This window comes from Girardinichthys multiradiatus, chromosome 22 (genome assembly GCF_021462225.1).
Source record: "Girardinichthys multiradiatus isolate DD_20200921_A chromosome 22, DD_fGirMul_XY1, whole genome shotgun sequence".
Lineage (NCBI taxonomy): Eukaryota > Metazoa > Chordata > Actinopteri > Cyprinodontiformes > Goodeidae > Girardinichthys > Girardinichthys multiradiatus.
The window spans coordinates 4,031,489-4,052,120 of record NC_061814.1 but is presented as its reverse complement, the minus strand read 5'-3'; the positions used below and the strand labels follow the sequence as shown (position 1 = coordinate 4,052,120).

Sequence of the window (20,632 nt, the reverse complement as noted above, 5' to 3'; positions counted from 1 at the left end):
TGTTTATTAGATTCCTTCTGTTTAGTTTTTGTTACTTTGTGCGTTTAGATTTGCTGCTTCCTGTGTTGCGGTGTTTGACGTATTTAGTTTTGTTCTGATTGATCTGGTTTCCTCTTGTTTATGTCAAGTCTAGTCATTGTTTTCTTGTGTTCTGGTCACCTCCCTGCTCTTCATGCTCATCAGGTTAATTAGTAATTCTCCCTCTGTATTGTTTAGGTTCCCTGGTCCTCAGCTGTCTCACATTCTTCTGATTAGCTCCTCTCCCAGTTCACTGGTTCCCATGCCACTTCCCTCAGTATTTAAGTCATGTGGTTTTCACTGTTCACCACCAGATTATCTGTTTTGCTACTGCTCACATCCCTAGTTCCACGTCTCTGTGTTCTTGCCTGTACCATGCTTGTGTTCCCCATGTAAGTGTTATTCAGTTCTTAATAAATCTTGTCATCTCACCATGTGGCTCCCGTCCTCCTGCCTGTATTTTGGTCCTGCTCCACCACACAATATGACATGATGTGGGTTTAGTTTTCCAAACTGCCTTTTTGTTTTTATCTTTTTATGTTGAAATAATTTTAGTTAAATAACAACATGGTTTTCTTGTTAAAATGTGTGTGTATTATAACATTACAATACAGTGTTAAATAATTCAGCCCCATTTTACTTCTGCTAATGTTGTCTTTATTATTGCTTGAATAGAAAGTTGTATTGGTGTTCCAGATTACAGACGTTTTATAACCCAAACTTCTTAAAAATATTTTTCATGACTTGCCTTATAAGTCAAGAGTCAAGAAACACTGCAGGCAGAGTTCATATCTGGAGCCCATCCAAAATGTAGCAACATATTGTATAGATTTCTGGTGTCATGTGTAAGTCAGGTCAGTGATTATTTGTTTGACAAACTGGTGAATTGAAATGACATCTTTATAAGCTCAAAGGTTAGGTAACCAGAGTGAGGTGAAATTTCTTGGTCGGCTTATAACACAACGCCACTGTTGAAAGAGTGTCCTCAAATTACTACATATTTCTGCATCAGTTAGCTCCTGATGCTCTGTGCTGGCATTGTTACTTGTTTGCACCAGTGTGACTAACCTCTGGTTGTTTTTGTGTGCAGGGTGAATGTCTGTGGAGGGCAGTGCTGCCATGGATGGAGTAAAACTCAGGGATCGCAGCGGTGCACAAAGCGTAAGTCTACATTAAATCCTTTTCAACTACAGCTTTTCTAGTTAACATGTAAATATTGTTTTTTATATACATAAGATGTGCTTTACAATATCTCTAAATAATTTAAAATGATTCACTTTCTCTTTATGGGAAACATTCTGTAAATGATAATATCTCTTGAGCTGTTCTGATGTTTCCCAAAGAGTTCACATATTAAACTTGACCCATAATGGTTGTAGCGCTGATGGTGTAGGGGTTTAAGCGTGTGACCCATGTATGCAGGCCTTAGTCCTCAATGTGGAATCAAATCCCAGCCCAGGCAAGTTTTCTGCACACCCATGCCTGACCTTTTCCTCCATTTCCTGTCTGCTTACTATTAAAAAATTGTAAAATAAAGGCCACTAGTGCCTTTTTATTGCCACTAGTGCCAAAAAACCCCAAAAGTGACCAAAGATCACTTGACCGCTATCACCAGACAGCACTTTTGTACCAATTTATTTGAATAAAAAAGAACCTGTGGTATGTGTCTGAGTCTTTGGGCCTTAGGAGAATTCATACCTCTTTAGCCCTCACATTTTGTTAGGTTACAGCAAAAAACTGTGATATTCCACAATGTAGCTCATAATTTGGTAGTGGAAGAAAAAATATATATGTTTTTTTTAAAATAAATAAATAAATAAAAATCTGTAAATGTGGTATACATTTGCTTTCAACCCTCTTTATTCTACTTTTCAATAAATGTTATTGCCGCAGGTTCCATTCAGAAGTCATGTAATTAGTAAAAATAAATTAAATCTCAGTATGTCTGTAAAGTTTGTTAGAGAAAATCAGTGAACAAGCAGCACCATGAAAACCAGGGAAAACAGCAGTCCAAGACATGAAAGAGCCAAAAGACAAATTCCAGACCTAAATCCTACTAAAAATCAGTGGCGATACCTAAGAACTGATGCTCACAGATGCTGTCCATCCAATCTGACTGAGCTGGAGCTATTTTTCAAAGAGGACTGGGCAAACATTTCAGTATCTAGATGTGCAAAGCTTGCAGAAACATATCACAAATGACTTAGAGCCTAAGAAAAAAAGCTGGTTCTGCAAAACATCGGGGTGCTGGCCATATTTTTCATATTTTTATTTGGTAAAATAGTGAAAGATGTTTATCTATTTGCTTCCATTTTACAGTTATGCATTCCTTTTCCTCGGTCACATAAAAGCTTTATAAAATTAATTTAGGTTAGTGGTTATTATGTTAAATGTGTACAAGGGTTTGAATATTTTGGCAGGGCACTGCAGGTGAAGATTTGCTTGTTTGCCTGTAGTTTTTCGTGTACAACAACTATTCTTGCATAGCAATGATTTTCTTCCTATGAGGAGGAAAGTTTTACTTCAACTGGATTTGGTTTTCACAGAAGCTAGCTTTTTAAATAGTTATACTATATCTCTGCTGGAAGAAGGTCGTGACTTAGTCTTCCTAAATTATTTTTTTGGTAGTTTTCTACTGCTAGTTAACACAACAACACCCATCTTAGTTTAATGGGATTTTTATGTGTAACACATAAAAAGTGTCCAATCAAAATTGACAGAATTTTGTGCTGCTTACGCGGCACACCATGTTGACTCAGGAGACAGTGTTGTTTGATGTGAAAGACCATGGTTTCACAGGTCAGTAACATCTGATGTAAGTCAGGTGGAATTAAATCCTCACATGTAAGTACCAGACTGGTTAAGAAGCCAAAACATGTTGGACAGTGAGTTTCTCTGCTGCTTTTATCTACCACCTCTGAGTTACTCATAATTATTATATACCTGGCATGTTAATAAAAATTAAGTGAGTAAGGCATAATATTGTGGGGAAACTGAAACAAATCTGTCATTATCTGCTGGTGTTATTAATTTAGGTTTCTTGTTTATTTCTCTGCACTTCCCTGTTTCTGTTCTTCAGTTGCTGTTATTTTTCAATTCATATTAGACCAGGTTTATGACTTATTCGTGTGTTCAGATGTTTATATTCTTTAGCTTATCCCTTTGTTTATTTATTCTTAGCTTTTTCTCTCTTTATTGGATTTAGTAGATTCTATAGATGCTCAATAGTGTGTACTATGGGTTACTGAGATTCATTACTATCTCTGGCCCCCAGTACTCATCACTGTACACTCTATGCTAAAGTTAACTGGATGTTGTTGTGTGCCCGTTGTCTCAATCATTGGTATTTATTTGTTTATAGAACCATTTTAGGCATTACTCCATCTTACCTGTGTTATCTTTTAACAAAGCAAACTGGAGGCCTTAATCTATAATCCCTGGATATTCTACAGTTTATTGTTCCCAATGTTCAAACTGAACTAGGCAGGAGTCATTCTGGTATTTAGTTCCTAATATTTGGAATCATCTACAAACTGATCTTAAACCTAAAGCTCTGGTGGCCTTGAATGACTTAGCTCTGTTGAGATCATTGGAGTCTACCCTGTTTGTGTGCAAGTGTTTATATGACCAATGTTTTTGTTGCAAGTTTTATTTCTTTGTTTTTAATAATGTAACTGTGCTCCTGCCTTACTGACTAGGTCTCTCTTGTAAAAGAGATATTTTTATCTCAGTGACATTAACCCACCTAAATAAAGGCTAAATAAAAAAAAAGATTAGAATGTTATTGAAAAGTTCATTTATTTAAGTAACAAAATTCTCTAAGTGAAACAATTTATATAGATTCATTCCACACTGCCTGATGTTTTCAATCCTAAATTTCTGATAATTATGACTATTTTCCGCTTACAACTAATGAAAACACCACATTTATGATTAATATATTATACTACACCAATAAATAAACAGTTTTAATACAGAAATGTGGGCTGAATGAAAAGTATGTTTAATACCTGCTCAAAGATTATTTTCAAAAGATGGAAAAGAGATGTAGGGTTGTCAGTGTGTCATATAAATGTGCATTTGAATACCCATAATGCATCAGTCAGGGATTTGCATTTTTTTATGATTTTGCCTGGAGTTCCTCTATATATAGCATGTTAGGACTTTTCCACATCACAGCCAGTACCTCTGTGTGTAGCTGCAGTGGTTAATGTTTGTCGTCCTGACACAGACCTTTTTGTAATCCAGTTATTGTGTTAAGATGTTATCTTACATGTTTATATCTAATTGTGACTACCCGTGTGGAATGAAATCACCAGTAAGCTTCTTTGAAGAACCCTACTGATGTTTGGTTTACGCTATGGTCATATACTGAGGTAACATCTAGCTAATGTCATAAGCAAGGCAGATATATCTGCCCTATTGAAAACATTACTGTAGTTAAAGTCATTATCTCTGTCTTTTGTGGTATTTAAGTATTTTATTTTATTTTTATTTTTATTTTCATCTTCATGTTTTTCCGACCTACACTTGGCTGGTTTTCCTTTAGATTACAGAATGTGGAAGTCCAGGTAGATCAATATTAACTCCAAACTGTGTGACAAAACTCGGAAAAGACGATAACATCATTAATAAAACCACAAACAATTTGTAAGGCTGCAGCATACTTTGTTTCCTGTGGTCAGATCTTTATAGACTATCAGAAAGGAATTTTCCAGGTGGTCCTCCATGACCCCAACAAACAAGTTTGAAATCCTCACAGATATGTTGGATAATTCCTTATTGAGGCAGCACATTTATTTTTCCTGTTTTCCTCTTTTGTGTGGCAGCAGTGAAAAGTGTGTTTCAGATAAACAGAGCTCATCAGACTCCGATGACTCCTCCAGACTGGTGGGAGTCAAGTCAATTGGAGGAAAGAATAGCACTTTATCAAATGGGCCTAATTTGGACATTTCATGGACATGTTGTAAACAAAATAGCTCTATGGCTGTATAACTGAAATTGTTGTTTTACAGTTAAATCCTGATTTATAATTGCAGCCTACTTGATAGGATGATCTATTTATGTTTGTTGTTTTTTTATTTCTATATAGGTAATTCAAAAGTTTTCTTTCTTTTTTTTAATTATTTGAGACCTGAGAAAATTGTGCTTTTTTTTTCTTTGCAACAGACATGTTCCTACTCCAGTATCCCTTAACACAATATTGGAATCCCTTTGAAGACTATCCATCTAAAATAGGCCAGAAAATGACAAAAACAGTTAATAACCACATTTGGCTTCCGGAAGTAATGGTCTTAGATAGACTTACGTTACTCATGAAGACCAGTGATGCGTATGTAAATAATTCTGTTTGCCATGAAGCAGGTGTGTCTTGGACAGGAACCAGAGGGTGTAAAATGAGTAAAACTGTTAATGTGGTTCCCCACACTAGTAAAAACAGTAAAGGTAGGCCACTTACAATGGAACCCATCAAACTCCATCAAGGGGTAGTTGTGCTTTGATCCTTGGTGTTTGGTGAGTTTCACTCTGTTTTGAACATTAAATACTCTGGCAACTACCTGAAATACTGTTGCCCCCCACCCCCCAACTGTTCTGTTTTGTGCTTAACGTTGTTACCCTTTTGTCTGGTAATGAAAATTAGATTCATCATTTTGCACAATATGATGAATATTAAGCACCTTGGTGTTTCAGATGTATTTACTAACAACCTCTGTACCCTACGACTGAGAGTTGGCAGTCCTGTAGTGCAGTGGTTCCCAAACTTTTCCATACCATGGCCCCCCAAACAGCATTAGGTTCTGGGCGGAGACCCCCTTTTGGAAAACCCACAGAAACATCACATTTTTAAAATGTCTTTTAATAACTATTCAATAATCAATACATTTATTTAATGTAAGAATATTATTATAATATGTTAACACAATTATAATGTCACTGATTAACATTCAACAAACTGTTGAGAATAACTGTTTTAAACAGTGTTTTTTTTTATCATCATCCCCAATTGCTTGTTTGCTTGTAGTTTTTCGTGTACAACCACTACTCTTGCAGAGCAATGATTTTCTTCCTATGAGGAGGAAAGTTTTACTTCAACTGGATTTGGTTTAGATGGATAGTCTTCAAAGGAGACCTCCACTTTGAAAACCACTGCTCTAGTGATTGGTATTCTCACTTGTTAATTTGTTAAACAATGGAAGCTGAGATGGTCTTTAACTTGTATAAGCTCACGTTGGACCTTTTGTTTTGCATTTGTTTAATATTTGATTATTTGAATATTATTTGATTATTTGATTTGATTAGGATGCAGAAATCTACAATGCAATTATGGGTGTTTTTACACCTGAGATGTTTAGTCTGTTTAAAACAAATTGGTTGGTTTGTGTAGATGTAAACACAACAATCGCACTAGGGTGCGGACCAAAACAACAGCAACAAGACTATTTGGATGAAGTGGTCTCGGTACCACTCCAGAGGAACTCAAGCATTTTGTTTATGCTGTGAATGTGATTTGTCCTCGATCTGACACAGCTACCAGGTATATCCTGTAAATTTGAGCCAAATGCCTTCCCATAGCCAGGCATGAGTGGCATCATGGGATGCAGTAGAATAAACTAACTAATAAGGAAAGGCTGCCTGTATTTTTTTGTAAAGCATAGAGCCCTATGCAATTTTCAGTTTAGGTTTGTTTACTTTTGTAGTTAGGGTAGCTTTATGGTTTATTTTGTTAATTCTTTTTTGCCAGTTTCTTAGATCTAGGTTGTGGTGTTTCTTCTGTTCCCTCTAGTTTCTCAGTTTACTTTAGTTAATGATTATTCTAGGTTCTTCTGCCTCTTTTGGTTATTTATCTTTGTTTATAGTTTTTGCTTAGGTATTATTTATTAGTCACTTCTCCCATGCCTTTAGTCTTTGTATTAGTTTCACCTGTTCCTAGTTATTTTGATTATCTGCCTTTGTTACCCTCTGTATACAGGTCCTTCTTAAAATATTAGCATATTGTGATAAAGTTCATTATTTTCCATAATGTAACGATGAAAATTTAACATTCATATATTTTAGATTCATTGCACACTAACTAAAATATTTCAGGTCTTTTATTGTCTTAATACGGATGATTTTGGCATACAGCTTATGAAAACCCAAAATTCCTATCTCACAAAATTAGCATATCATTAAAAGGGTCTCTAAACGAGCTATGAACCTAATCATCTGAATCAACGAATTAACTCTAAACACCTGCAAAAGATTCCTGAGGCCTTTAAAACTCCCAGCCTGGTTCATCACTCAAAACCCCAATCATGGGTAAGACTGCCGACCTGACTGCTGTCCAGAAGGCCACTATTGACATCCTCAAGCAAGAGGGTAAGACACAGAAATACATTTTTGAACGAATAGGCTATTCCCAGAGTGCTGTATCAAGGCACTTCAGTGGGAAGTCTGTGGGAAGGAAAAAGTGTGGCAGAAAACGCTGCACAACGAGAAGAGGTGACCGGACCCTGAGGAAGATTGTGGAGAAGGGCCGATTCCAGACCTTGGGGGACCTGCGGAAGCAGTGGACTGAGTCTGGAGTAGAAACATCCAGAGCCACCGTGCACAGGCATGTGCAGGAAATGGGCTACAGGTGCCGCATTCCCCAGGTCAAGCCACCTTTGAACCAGAAACAGCGGCAGAAGCGCCTGACCTGGGCTACAGAGAAGCAGCACTGGACTGTTGCTCAGTGGTCCAAAGTACTTTTTTCGGATGAAAGCAAATTCTGCATGTCATTCGGAAATCAAGGTGCCAGAGTCTGGAGGAAGACTGGAGAGAAGGAAATGCCAAAATGCCAGAAGTCCAGTGTCAAGTACCCACCGTCAGTGATGGTCTGGGGTGCCGTGTCAGCTACTGGTGTTGGTCCACAGTGTTTTATCAAGGGCAGGGTCAATGCAGCTAGCTATCAGGAGATTTTGGAGCACTTCATGCTTCCATTTGCTGAAAAGCTTTATGGAGATGAAGATTTCATTTTTCAGCACGACCTGGCACCTGCTCACAGTGCCAAAACCACTGGTAAATGGTTTACTGACCATGGTATCACTGTGCTCAATTGGCCTGCCAACTCTCCTGACCTGAACCCCATAGAGAATCTGTGGGATATTGTGAAGAGATCGTTGAGAGACTCAAGACCCAACACTCTGGATGAGCTAAAGGCCGCTATCGAAGCATCCTGGGCCTCCACAAGACCTCAGCAGTGCCACAGGCTGATTGCCTCCATGCCACACCGCATTGAAGCAGTCATTTCTGCAAAAGGATTCCCGACCAAGTATTGAGTGCATAACTGTACATGATTATTTTAAGGTTGACCTTTTTTGTATTAAAAACACTTTCCTTTTATTGGTCGGATGAAATATGCTAATTTTGTGAGATAGGAATTTTGGGTTTTCATGAGCTGTATGCCACAATCATCCGTATCAAGACAATAAAAGACGTGAAATATTTCAGTTAGTGTGCAATGAATCTAAAATATATGAATGTTAAATTTTCATCATTACATTATGGAAAATAATGAACTTTATCACAATATGCTAATATTTTGAGAAGGACCTGTATTAGTAGGTTTTGTTTCATTGTTCTTCGCTGGTTCTTTCCGTTCACAACCTATGATTAAGTTCAGTTTTGCTATGTTCCTGCAGTGAGGTCTGATGTAAGTTTTGGATTCCACTCATGTTTGTACCTGCTGTGATTTTGCTTCGTTTTGGAAAACCTAGAATAAAGATTAAACCTTCCTTTAAACATGCCACTGCCCAGCTCTTGTCTGGACTTCAGTCTGCCGCAAATCCAGAACGTGACAGTATCTACATTTGGCTCTCTCGCCTCGGTCACAGCTGACCAATGAAATGACAGCATAGTTTGTAGTGACAGGTTTTAGCTTTTTTTTCCATGTGAAAAGAAACTGAAGCCCCAGAAGAAGTTACAGGTTAACAAACTCATCAACTGAGACGGAGGAAGTAAATGGACTACAGGTGTAAAAACACCCCATAAATTGACAATTATTGATGTAACATAAACTCAACCCACCCCTGATCCACCAACCAACCCGGCTATACACAAATAACCATATGCCCAGGGAAGACCTTGTAATTCAACAATATACTAAGATCCAAGGTCTCTCACTTCGCCTGTTACAACAAATAAATCCTTCTAAGCGATCTGCCATTACTTTGTTACATTCTTATAAAACCTATTCATATTTAGTCCTGTGTGACTCTTATTCACTTCTTTTGCTCAAAAAAACTTGCTAGCTTTCACACATCAACAAATACGCATTTATGATGAAATACGATTCCGAAGCAATAGCTGTCCATACATCCCATATTAGGGCAACCTTACCTTTTTGTGATATCTTTGAATTGGTGGTATTGTATTATGTGGGACCCACTGTTTCAGTGAAAATTATTTGAGCTGGATAAGAGAGCTCCATAGCTCCATAACTCCTATGCAGTGTGTACCAATCCCTTGTTTACACTCCATACTAAACAACTGTTTTAATAGCCAATTGGTGGTGGCATTCTCTATCTCTTTTTTCTGTGTTGGGCCGTAAATCAATAATAAAAAAGCAAAAGGTAGATTGAAATGCATCATTTTTTGCTTATATATCATAGGTGTCAGAAATTCACATTTGGTGAAACTGACCAGGCCAATTTTGTTGATGTGGGAGCTGTAGCCCTGATCCTTTGTAAGGAACTGATGGCAATCTGACTCGCTGTGTACCATTATGTTGTTAAAAGATTGATTTTGGCGATGGAAAAGGAAGGTAATGTATGCAGGAACAATAGGACTTTGAGTCAATTCCAATATTCTGTATATTACATATTATACAGTTTAGAGTATTTCTCACATAATCATTCCTTATTTGCTGGGACAGCATAGGCACTGTCCAAATAACTCAATCTAATGTTTTAAATCAGGAAGATATGGTGAAATCTTTATAACGAAGAGGATCTCATTATTACAATATAAGAAAATACTAATGCAGAAATTTGTTCTGTCATAGCCATAAACTCTATCTCTATAATAAAGATTGTGTCGGGATCTGGGTTGTGTGTTTGTATTGTGCTTGCAACATTGCCTCAGTGTTTAGATGGTACTGGAGATCTCAGGTGTGCTGGGGGACAGGTGCGACTTATTCTGCTGATTGCTTGGAGGAGTACTTTAGCAGGAGGCTGCCAGCACTTCGAGGCCAGAGTGTTTGCCTACTGTGGTAACAAGCTCAGCCAATGCTAAGTCTATGCTTTGTGTTTCGTTCTGGAATAACTTTGTTTATGTCCCTTCGCAGACTAAGAATCTGAACTTTAGATTTATGTCACTGGACCACTGACTTTGTGTCCAGGAGTTTTCTGGATGAACAAGATTATCTCCATTCTGAGGACTTCGTTTCCTAACTATTGTTCCCGCCTGGATTACCGACCAAGCTGGCAGTTTCCTGCTTCTTCCATCTCCAGGACCTAAGCCTAAGTGTACCCTGTCCACCCTCCAATGCAAGTATCAGCACAAACGAATTAACTCAATCATCTCCAAGCTCAACCAAGAAGCACCTAAGAAACAGAACAAACTATGCTACGACAACTTGGATCCAGAATCCCTCTACCCCTGGCGACCTGACCGCACCTACTTAGTAAGCCGTTCACTTCTCTACCTGAAATTCTTGTCATTTGCTCAGTTACGTTTGTTCCCTGTTTTCACCAGTTCTTCCCCTCTCCCTTTACAGTTGGAGTTTCGCCCATTTTCGTTCCTGATTATTTTGTGGCACAATAAATGTCATTTCACGCTTTCTATTTTCTCTGGAGTGTTCTCTGTATGTGGGTCAGAGCTATTACGAAAACAATGACAGATTGGGTCATGCACATAGTCTGCTTAGCGAGAACACTTTGAAATTGTGCCCAAACCTGGTCTGGCTGCAGTCTGAACACAGCTTGATTGCGTGGAGGTTATTGTGTCACACGACTGTCAAATAAAGATCAATAAAAAGCAACTTTGGGTTTCTGAAAGTCTGTGTGATCAGCTTCCGGTATTCTGTTCACAAAAACACTCACATGTTGTTGCAGTTCCCTTGCCATGCAGTAAGAAGGTCCTGGGTATGAATCTTGGCCTGAAGACATTTTGCATTGAATTGGCATGTTCCCCCTCTGGGTCTCTAAATTGCCCTATGCAAGAGTGTGTGGGTGTGTATGTGTTCCTGTTTTGGCATCACAGTGAGAACCAATTTTCCGATATCACCATTAAATTGAGGACCATTTGTACCAAAGTGAGGACATTTTGCTGGTCCTTACGACCTATTTTGCTAATGGATAGGTTTAGGATTAAGGTGTGAATTGAGTTTAGGTTAAGGTTAGGGTTAGGCATGCACTGGTAATGGTTAGGTTTAGGGTTACTGTCAGGGCTAGGGCATAGAAAGGGTTGAAAATAACTAAAAATCAATAAAGGTCAATGGGAGTCAACACATGGTCCTCACTACATATAGCAAAACAAGTGTGTGTGTGTGTGTATGGCTATGGTTATTTTTCTTGTGTGTCTCCATGTTGCCATATGATAGAATGATGACCAATTCAGGGTTTAGAAGCTCTAGCCTTCTTGTTCTTGGTTAATTTTTCACGGCTACACAGATGTACCCGTGAAGCAGTCAAATAGCAAGTCAAATAGCAAGTATTCAATTCAGCTTTAACCTAAATGCTTAAAGTAAGACTCTGGGTAAGCAGTAACATCCAAAATCTTAATGAGAACAAAACTGAAATCTTTTTGATGATGATAATTAAAAGAGCAGCATAGTCAGTTATTACTGTGCTGTCATAGTAGCAAGTTCTCATCTTTAGTTTTACATTAAACACATGGGTTCTCACTTTCAGATGTTTTTTTCTTTGTGTGTTGGCTAGTAAAACACCTGGAGTTTTGATGCATAAGTAAACAGCTGCTCTTTTCCCACTAGCCAAGTTCATAAATACTCATTATGTTCATTAATAGATACAGTGGAGAACTGTGTGCAGTATACAGGTGTTCTGAAGTGTGAATAGAAAAACGTCTGTCTTTCACTTCACATTATATCATCAGTTGTTAATGTCCAGTCTAGGTAGTCAGAGAAGATCCATCTTGGTTTGAGATTTACCTACTGGTGTAATGACCCTACGTGGGGCAAAATATAATAACTTTGACAGCTAAACCACACAAATGCTTGATTCTAGTCTGATGAACGTAATATGGGGTTATTGATGTTTGAATACTAGAAAAAGCTCTTTTAAGTCAGTCATTTTCTACCGCTTGTTCGGGAGGCGGGGTACACTCTGGACAGGTTGCCAGTCCATCGTTGGGCAACACACAAACAACCATGCACACACTCATTCATACACCTAAGGGCAATTTAGAGAGACCAATTAACCTAACAGGCATGTCTTTGGACTGTGGGAGGAAACCAGAGTACCCAGTGAAAACCCATGCATGCACGGGAAGAACATGGGAACTCCATGCAAAAAGACCCCTGGCCGGGAGTCGAACACAGGACCTTCTTGCTGCAAGGCCACCACACACACACATATGAACTAAAATTGGCTCCCACATACCGGCCTCTAAGGTCGCCAGTCCATTGCAGGGCAACACGGACACATTCATTCGCACCTAAGGGCAATTTAGAGAAACCACTTAACCTAACAGTCATGGTTTCTCAACATTCTCGACAGGCGCTCTTATTTTGGGTCTATATGAGCTCCTGGGGGCTGGCAGTGACTCAGATAGTATGGAATTCAATACCTATTGATGTCATGTCTTCCCCTTCAGATCTTTCCCACATTTTTTCCCAGTCAAAATGGCTGAAATCCCACAGGTGTGTCAGATTATGTATATATGTATATTAAATATAGATATTTGAAGGAGGTTTTCCCTATTTAAACCTTAGATGTGTAGTTTGGAGCTCCTGACTGTTGACATGAGAGAGAACACCATGGTGAGATTCAAATAGCTTTCTGGGGCCTTCAGAAAGAAGGTCTTATGATTCTGGTAAGGGATTTAAAGAGTTGTCAAAGGGGATAAGGAAAATCATCGTTAAGTGGAGGATATTGAAAATACCTGCCAACATACCTATGTCTGGTCTTCCATACAAGTTCATCCTAAAAACAATAGTCTTCAAAACTTGAAATATCAGAAGAACTACATAAGGTTATTACTTTAATACGATTGTACAAACACATGTTTAACTTCTATGGGAGGTGTGCCATGAGGAAACCTGCTTTGTAAGAAAAACATAAAGGCCAGACTGAAGTCTGCCAGCGAGAATTTAGATGAAGAGTACGATGTCTGGAATATTGTTTTGACAGATGAGTCTAACACTGAATCATCTGGACATCAGAGCAAAGGACATGTTTGGTATAAACCAAATACAGCATACCATGAGAAGGACCACATACCAATTGTAAAGCATGGAGCTAGTAATGTCATGGTTTGATCATGCTTTGCTGCTGTAGGAGCTAGTCAGCGTAGCATCATAGAATCCACCAAGACATCTACCATGACTTAGACTGTGCTTAAGAAAAAATTGGAATCATCTGTAAAATCGGTTCTGAACTGGACCTTGCAACATGATAGTGGCATTAAAAATGCTAGTAAACCACAAATGATTGGCTGAGAATTAGGAATTGGAAATACTTTTATCTCACTGAGATGGTTGTAAATGTAAAAAACCCCTCAGACTGATGTCAGAGACCGGTAGATGTCCACAAAAAGTTTCTCACTGATGTGATTTTGGCTAAAGAGGGTTACACTAGCTGTAAGGAAGGGACCTAGCTTTCTCACAGTTTTCTTCTCATCTTTCGTTTTATGCATAAAACAAGGTCCATTTAAATGACTCTCTTTCCAAGGAAAAAATATTAGACATTGACATGAACATTTCTTTAGAATTGAACTGTAAGTTGATTCAAAGCCAAAGCAGCAGCTGTAGCCAGATGCATTTTTTTTAATGTTTGGTTGGGATGAAAATAAGGACTTCTATTTTTTCCACAATCTGCATAAGCTAGTCACAATCTATTGTATGTATACAATAATCCTAGCAGAAAGAAATTAACTCTTTACTTAATTATTTGTTAATTTATTGCAAGTCATATTGTCATTGCCACCTCTTCCAGCATTATGCTGTTTCTGATATCATCCAGCCTTTGTACAGTACTCGTGAAATGAGCAATGAACATTCCTGTCAGCTTGGCTGAATTGTTTCAAGTTTGTTTTCCCAACCTGGGTTTACTGGAAATACAGGGTAAAAATAAAAATCTGGGTCCGCCTGCCAAACTAACAGAACTGATTTTAGTTGTCTTAGTCAACCTGGCTGAACCCATGAGTTTCTGTGAGCCATTTCAATTATTGTTAAAGTAGATAGTAGGGCTGCACAATATTAGTAAAACATGCTTTATGCAATAATGTAGATTAATGTCAAGATAACGATATGACTTGCGATAAATAATCAAATGAGTAAACAGTGTTGATGTCTTTCTGCTTTGGAGTTCAATGCAAACGTAAATTCCAGATAACGATAGAGCTTTTCCACCAAAAAAGGTTCCAGGTCTTAACAATTGTAAGTGCAACTAAAACTGGGGACACACTAACATATTTTAAAATGAGTAAGGAGTTCACAATGACAGAGTGGTTTCAGCAGATTTTAATTTAATGATCAGAAGACTGGGGATCAGTTACTAAACAACTGCACCTGCTGCTAGATCACAAGAGTGCAGGAATTATTAAACCAACTAAAGCCAACTGAGTGCCTCAAACTTGAGGGAACTCAAGCAACAATTTTACTAGTAGGTGTCGATAATAGAAAATATTCACAGAATTGGGGCAGAGCATATTTTCTTTACCCGTCCCACATAAAATTAGAAGAGATGCAGTTTTAATGACTTTACGTTTATTGTAGGTAATATGATTGGGTAATGATGACTATTCTCGGTTATACTGACGTTGAGATTGTGGAAAATTTTTTTTCTTTATGTTTGTGGGTTTTGGAATTGTCAATATGGGCTATCATCAGAAAATATTATTTCTATCTTAACAAACAAAAAAAAACAACATTGGGACTGGATTGCACAAATGAACATTTAATACTCGTACTCGTACTCGTCGTCTTCCGCTTATCCGGGACCGGGTCGCGGGGGCCGCAGACTCAGCAGAGACGCCCAGACGTCCCTCTCTCCAGACACCTCCTCCAGTTCCTCCAGGGGGAGCCCAAGGCGTTCCCAGGCCAGCCGAGAGACATAGTCCCTCCAGCGTGTCCTGGGCCATCCCCTGGGCCTCCTCCCGGTGGGACGTGCCTGGAACACCTCCCGAGGAAGGCGTCCAGGAGGCATCCGGTATGGATGCCCGAGCCACCTCAACTGGCTCCTCTCGATGTGGAGGAGCAGCGGCTCTACTCCGAGCCCCTCCCGGATGGCCGAGCTCCTCACCCTATCTCTAAGGGAGTGCCCGGCCACCCTACTGAGGAAGCTCATTTCAGCCGCTTGTATCCGGGATCTCGTTCTTTCGGTCATGACCCAAAGTTCATGGCCATAGGTGAGGGTAGGAACGTAGACCGACCGGTAAATTGAGAGCTTTGCTTTTCGGCTCTGCTCTCTCTTCACCACAACGGACCGGCACAGCGCCTCCATTACTGTGGCAGCCGCACCGATCCGACTGTCAATCTCCCGCTCCATTCTTCCCTAACTCGTGAACAAGACCCCGAGATACTTAAACTCCTCCACTTGAGGCAGGAACTCCACTCCAACCTGAAGAGGACAAGCCACCCTTTTCCGGTCAAGTACCATGGCCTCGGACTTGGAGGAGCTGATCCTCATCCCAGCTGCTTCACACTCGGCTGCGAACCGCCACAGCGCATGCTGTAGGTCTTGGCTAGAGGGGGCCAGCAGGACCACGTCATCCGCGAAAAGAAGAGACGAAATCCACTGGTCCCCAAACCAGACCCCCTCTGGCCCTTGGCTGCGTCTAGAAATCCTGTTCATAACTTTTATGGACAAAGGGCAGCCCTGCCGGAGTCCAACATGCACTGGGAACAGGTCCGACTTAGTGCCGGCAATGCGGACCAAACTTCTGCTCCGCTCGTACAGGGACCGGATGGCCCCTAATAAAGGTGGTCCAGTGTTCCACGGCCGGGACGAAAACCACACTGCTCCTCCTGAAGCCGAGGTTCGACTATCGGTCGGACCCTCCTCTCCAATACCCTGGCGTAGGCCTTACCAGGGAGGCTGAGGAGTGTGATCCCCCCTGTAGTTGGAACACACCCTTCTTATGAAGGGGGACCACCACCCCAGTCTGCCAGTCCAGAGGCACTGTCCCCGACCGCCACGCAATGTTGAAGAGGTGTGTCAACCATGACAGCCCTACAACATCCAGAGACTTGAGGTACTCAGGGCGGATCTCATCCACCCTCGAAGCCTTGCCACCGCGGAGCTTTTTAACCACCTCGGTGACTTCAGCCTGGGTGATGAAAGAGTCCAACCCCGAGTCCCCAGCCTTTGTTTCCACCACGGAATGCGTGATGGCAGGATTGAGGAGATCCTCGAAGTACTCCTTCCACCGCCCGATAATGTCCTCAGTCGAGGTCAGCAGTCTCCCGCCCCCACTATAAACAGTGTTGGCGAAGCACTGCTTCCCCCTCCTGAGGCGCCGGACGGTGTGCCAGAATCGCTTCGAGGCCAACCGGTATTCCTTCTCCATGGCCTCACCGAACTCCTCCCAGGCCCGAGTTTTTGCCTTTGCCACAGACCGGGCCGCAGCACGCTTGGCCTCACGGTACCCGTCAGCCACCTCAGGAGTCCCACAAGCCAACCACAGCCGATAGGACTCCTTCTTCAAGTGCCAAGTGCACTGATGGACACCCTTATGTTTGAACATGGTGTTCGTTATGGACAATCCATGACTAGCACAGAAGTCCAATAACAAAACACCACTCGGATTCAGATCGGGGAGGCCATTCCTCCCGATCACGCCTCTCCAGGTGTCACTGTCGTTCCCCACGTGGGCGTTGAAGTCCCCCAGCAGAATGATGGAGTCCCCGGGAGGGGCACTATCCAGCACCCCCGACAGGGACGCCAAGAAGGCCGGGTACTCTGCACTACCACTCGGCCCGTAGGCTGAAATGATAGTCAGAGACCTCTCCCCAACCCGAAGGCGCAGGGATACGACCCTCTCATCCACTGGGGTAAACCCCAACACGAGACGGCTGAGCTGGGGGGCAACAAGCAAACCCACACCAGCCCGCCGCCTCTCCCCGTGGGCCACTCCAGAGTAGAAGAGAGTCCAACCCCTCTGAAGGAGATGGGTTCCAGAGCCCACGCTGTGCGTGGAGATGAGTCCGACTATTTCTAGTCAATATCTCTCGACCTCCTGCACAAGCTCAGGCTCCTTCCCTCCCAGCAAGGTGACATTCCACGTCCCTAGAGCCAGCCTAAGCATCCGGGGATCGGGCCGCTGAGGTCTCCACCTTCGTCCGCCACCCAATCCTCTTTGCACCGGTCCCTCACGGCTCCCCCTGCAGGTGGTGGGCCCACTGGGGGATGGCCTCGCGTCTCTCGTTCGGGCTTGGCCCGGCCGGGTCCCGTGAGGAGCAACCCAGCCACCAGGCGCTCTCCGACAAGTCCCGACCCCAGGCCTGGCTCCAGGGTGGGACCCCGGCTCCGCTGTACCAGGCGACGTCACGTGCCTCAATATTTTCTTCTTTGTGAGGGATTCTTGAACCACTCTTTGTCTGACCCATCACCTAGAGCCGGTTTGCCATGGGAGACCCTACCAGGGGCATTTAGGCCCCAGACAACATAGCCTCTAGGATCATTTGAGCACTCAAACCCCTATACCACGTTAAGGTGGCGGTTCAAGGAGGGGTGAACATTTAATATTTATGAGAAATTGCCCTTTGCTTGGTCTTAAATGTCTGAGTGTATCTGTCTTTTTTAGGTTCTTTTTATCACTACATGATTGTAATTAGTTATAGTTGATAGTTTTTATAGTGCCCTTTGCTGTTTTGCATTATTGTTTATAATTTTGCATTGTTACAAATAAAGTTTTCAAGAAAATAGAAAAAATTGGACTCAGCGCTGATGTTGCATCCCAGCCTCTCTTCTTCATTGGTTGTTGGCAACACACGTTTGAAGTCGGGTGATTTGTCAGTTCACATTAACCGACTGGGTCGAGCTCAAAAAAATTCCAACATGTTTGTTTGACACAGCTCGAGTCTTCACCCCCTCAACAGATTTTTAGGTCAACTCACCCTGACTGCAACTACTGCAGACTACATCCGACTGGGAATCGGGAGTAAAATCCTGCAAATAAAAATTGTGTTTCCAACTTCAGGGTGGTTCTGCAAACTGTTGATTCCTTTGTCATTTCTGACCACCTATGTGCAGGTCAAACACTGAACACTCAGATGTTTCTTTTCCCTGGTCATGTAACAGTACCTTTTTCTGTCTTTAGACTCATTAATAAACTTTGTTGTGAGGTCAGGCAAAATCAAAGGCTGGGGAAAGATGCATTAATGGGGATGAATATTGATTTTCTGTTGGATTCAAAAGTCCTCCATCTATCAAGGAGCCTTCATGGTCAATGGTTGTTACATTTAATTGTTGAACTGCACAAAGGAGTTTGTATATTATTTAGTTCTTAAAAAGAAACCTGGAATTAGACAAACCTGGAACCACAAGGTGATAAATCAGAGAAAATTAAGCCAAAAAGCCTGACTGGTCTGTTCTTAAGCAAGCAGTTTTCGAATGGAGACACAGACTTCCAAGAGTAGTTGTGGTTGTAGACCTCCTCAGAGTGCTCTGGTGTGTCACTGCTGTATTCTTGCTCTTAGACACACTGTGGCTCCTCAGTGTGAAATTGCCTCACATAGGCTGCAAACCCTGGGTGGAGTTTCATTACTAAATAACACTGGAACTTCCCACCCAGCTTGTAGCAGGCTATGCTCACTGTTAAAAAAATGTGAAGATTGTACTTTACACACAGACAGCCTGTTATGAATGTCAGGTTATGGGGTTCATTTGTGTTGTGTTTTCACCATTTCCTTGTTGTTTTTTATGTCTTCCATATTCAGTGTTTAGTATTATTTGTTTGTTGTTGCTTTGTTAGTTCCTCTGTGATTAGCATTCAAGTTGACTTCCTTGTTTTCTTTCTTCTTTTTTTTTTCTTCTACTCTTCCTTCCTCTGCTCATCTGCTCTTTCTCTGCCTCAGTTATTCTACATTATCTCCTGATGTCTCTCAGCTGCACTCTCTATAATGAGTAACTTTGGACAGACTGGAGCTTGTTTATCAGTCTTTAGCTTTGATCAGGCTCATGTCTCAGAAAAGAAGGAGCCCGACTGCCGTGGGAGTAATTTTTCTCATATGCCAGATGTCACTCTGCACCTTTTTACTTTTCCCGTCATTAATCGTTTTTACAAATCTCAACGCCACCAATTGGACTAACAAGCTCAGTGCTGTGGTGACACCCCATCAGAAACCAAGGGGAAAAAGAGAAGGGCTAAACTCTTTCTGAGTCATCTCTCCTGCTGACTTCAAGCACACAGGCATACCTTTTTGAGGTTGCCGACTTCCGGTTTTAGTCTTCTTGAAAACCATTTCATTTTAGGCTTTTGGTGGTGAAGATGTTTCCTGAAGTCCTGATGGGTTAGGTCATGGCTGATGGCTTTAGTTAGAATTTAAATTCATAAATACTAAAATGACTAAACTTTACAAATTTTGCCACGAATAGTCGGAAGACTGTGCAGATGTGTGTTATCTTTTATCTCCTTCTTTTGTGTTTTTTAACCAAACACATGTATATGCGTGTGTCTGGGGGCAGTGTGTAAATGTCTGCCATGTTGTCTTTTAGATAGGCTTTGTAGTTGAAAAATGGATGCCCCTATAATCTGCCTTGGGAGAGTAGAGCTGCTAGTAATTAAAGGCTCTTTGCTAGTCTCCCGTGACACACACAGATGCACACATAAGCCCAATATTTTATAAGAGGTATAGGTACAATCAGTTAATCATAGTTGTTATGATCTCCTGTATAAGCTGGTTTAAATACATCTTTGAACTTGTGGGATCTCTGCTTTTCATTAACCAGTTGATTAGAATCCTTTAGAGATGTTTTCAAAAAAGGTTGAACTATACACCAATAATTTTAAGCCAATTTTTGCAAGTATTCATTCTCCTCCAAATAAACCACCCAACAGATGAAAGGGAGTGTCTCATTTACAGTCATATTCTTTTAATTAAAATATATTGAAAAGTTCATTGACTCAGTTCACTAAGTCAAACACACTGTACAGGTCCTTCTCAAAATATTAGCATATTGTGATAAAGTTCATTATTTTCCATAATGTCATGATGAAAATTTAACATTCATATATTTTAGATTCATTGCACACTTACTGAAATATTTCAGGTCTTTTATTGTCTTAATATGGATGATTTTGGCATACAGCTCATGAAAACCCAAAAATTCCTATCTCACAGAATTGGCATATTTCATCCGACCATTAAAAGAAAAGTGTTTTTAATACAAAAAACGTCAACCTTCAAATAATCATGTACAGTTATGCGCTCAATACTTGGTCGGGAATCCTTTTGCAGAAATGACTGCTT

General features: G+C 40.8%; 1 protein-coding gene across 4 annotated transcripts in view; it reads left to right on the top strand.

Annotated features, from left to right (window-relative positions):
• The window catches only part of ltbp1 (latent transforming growth factor beta binding protein 1), a 260,233-nt gene that overhangs the window by 32,900 nt on the left and 206,701 nt on the right, over positions 1-20,632 (top strand). For 3 of the 4 annotated variants that reach the window (XM_047351281.1, XM_047351282.1, XM_047351283.1), the window contains exon 2: positions 1,109-1,179. In XM_047351281.1, coding sequence (XP_047207237.1) covers positions 1,109-1,179 — 71 coding nt within the window. Of the gene's footprint in view, positions 1-378; positions 411-1,108; positions 1,180-20,632 lie in introns of those variants that run through there. The other variant, XM_047351284.1, reaches the window with a different exon arrangement.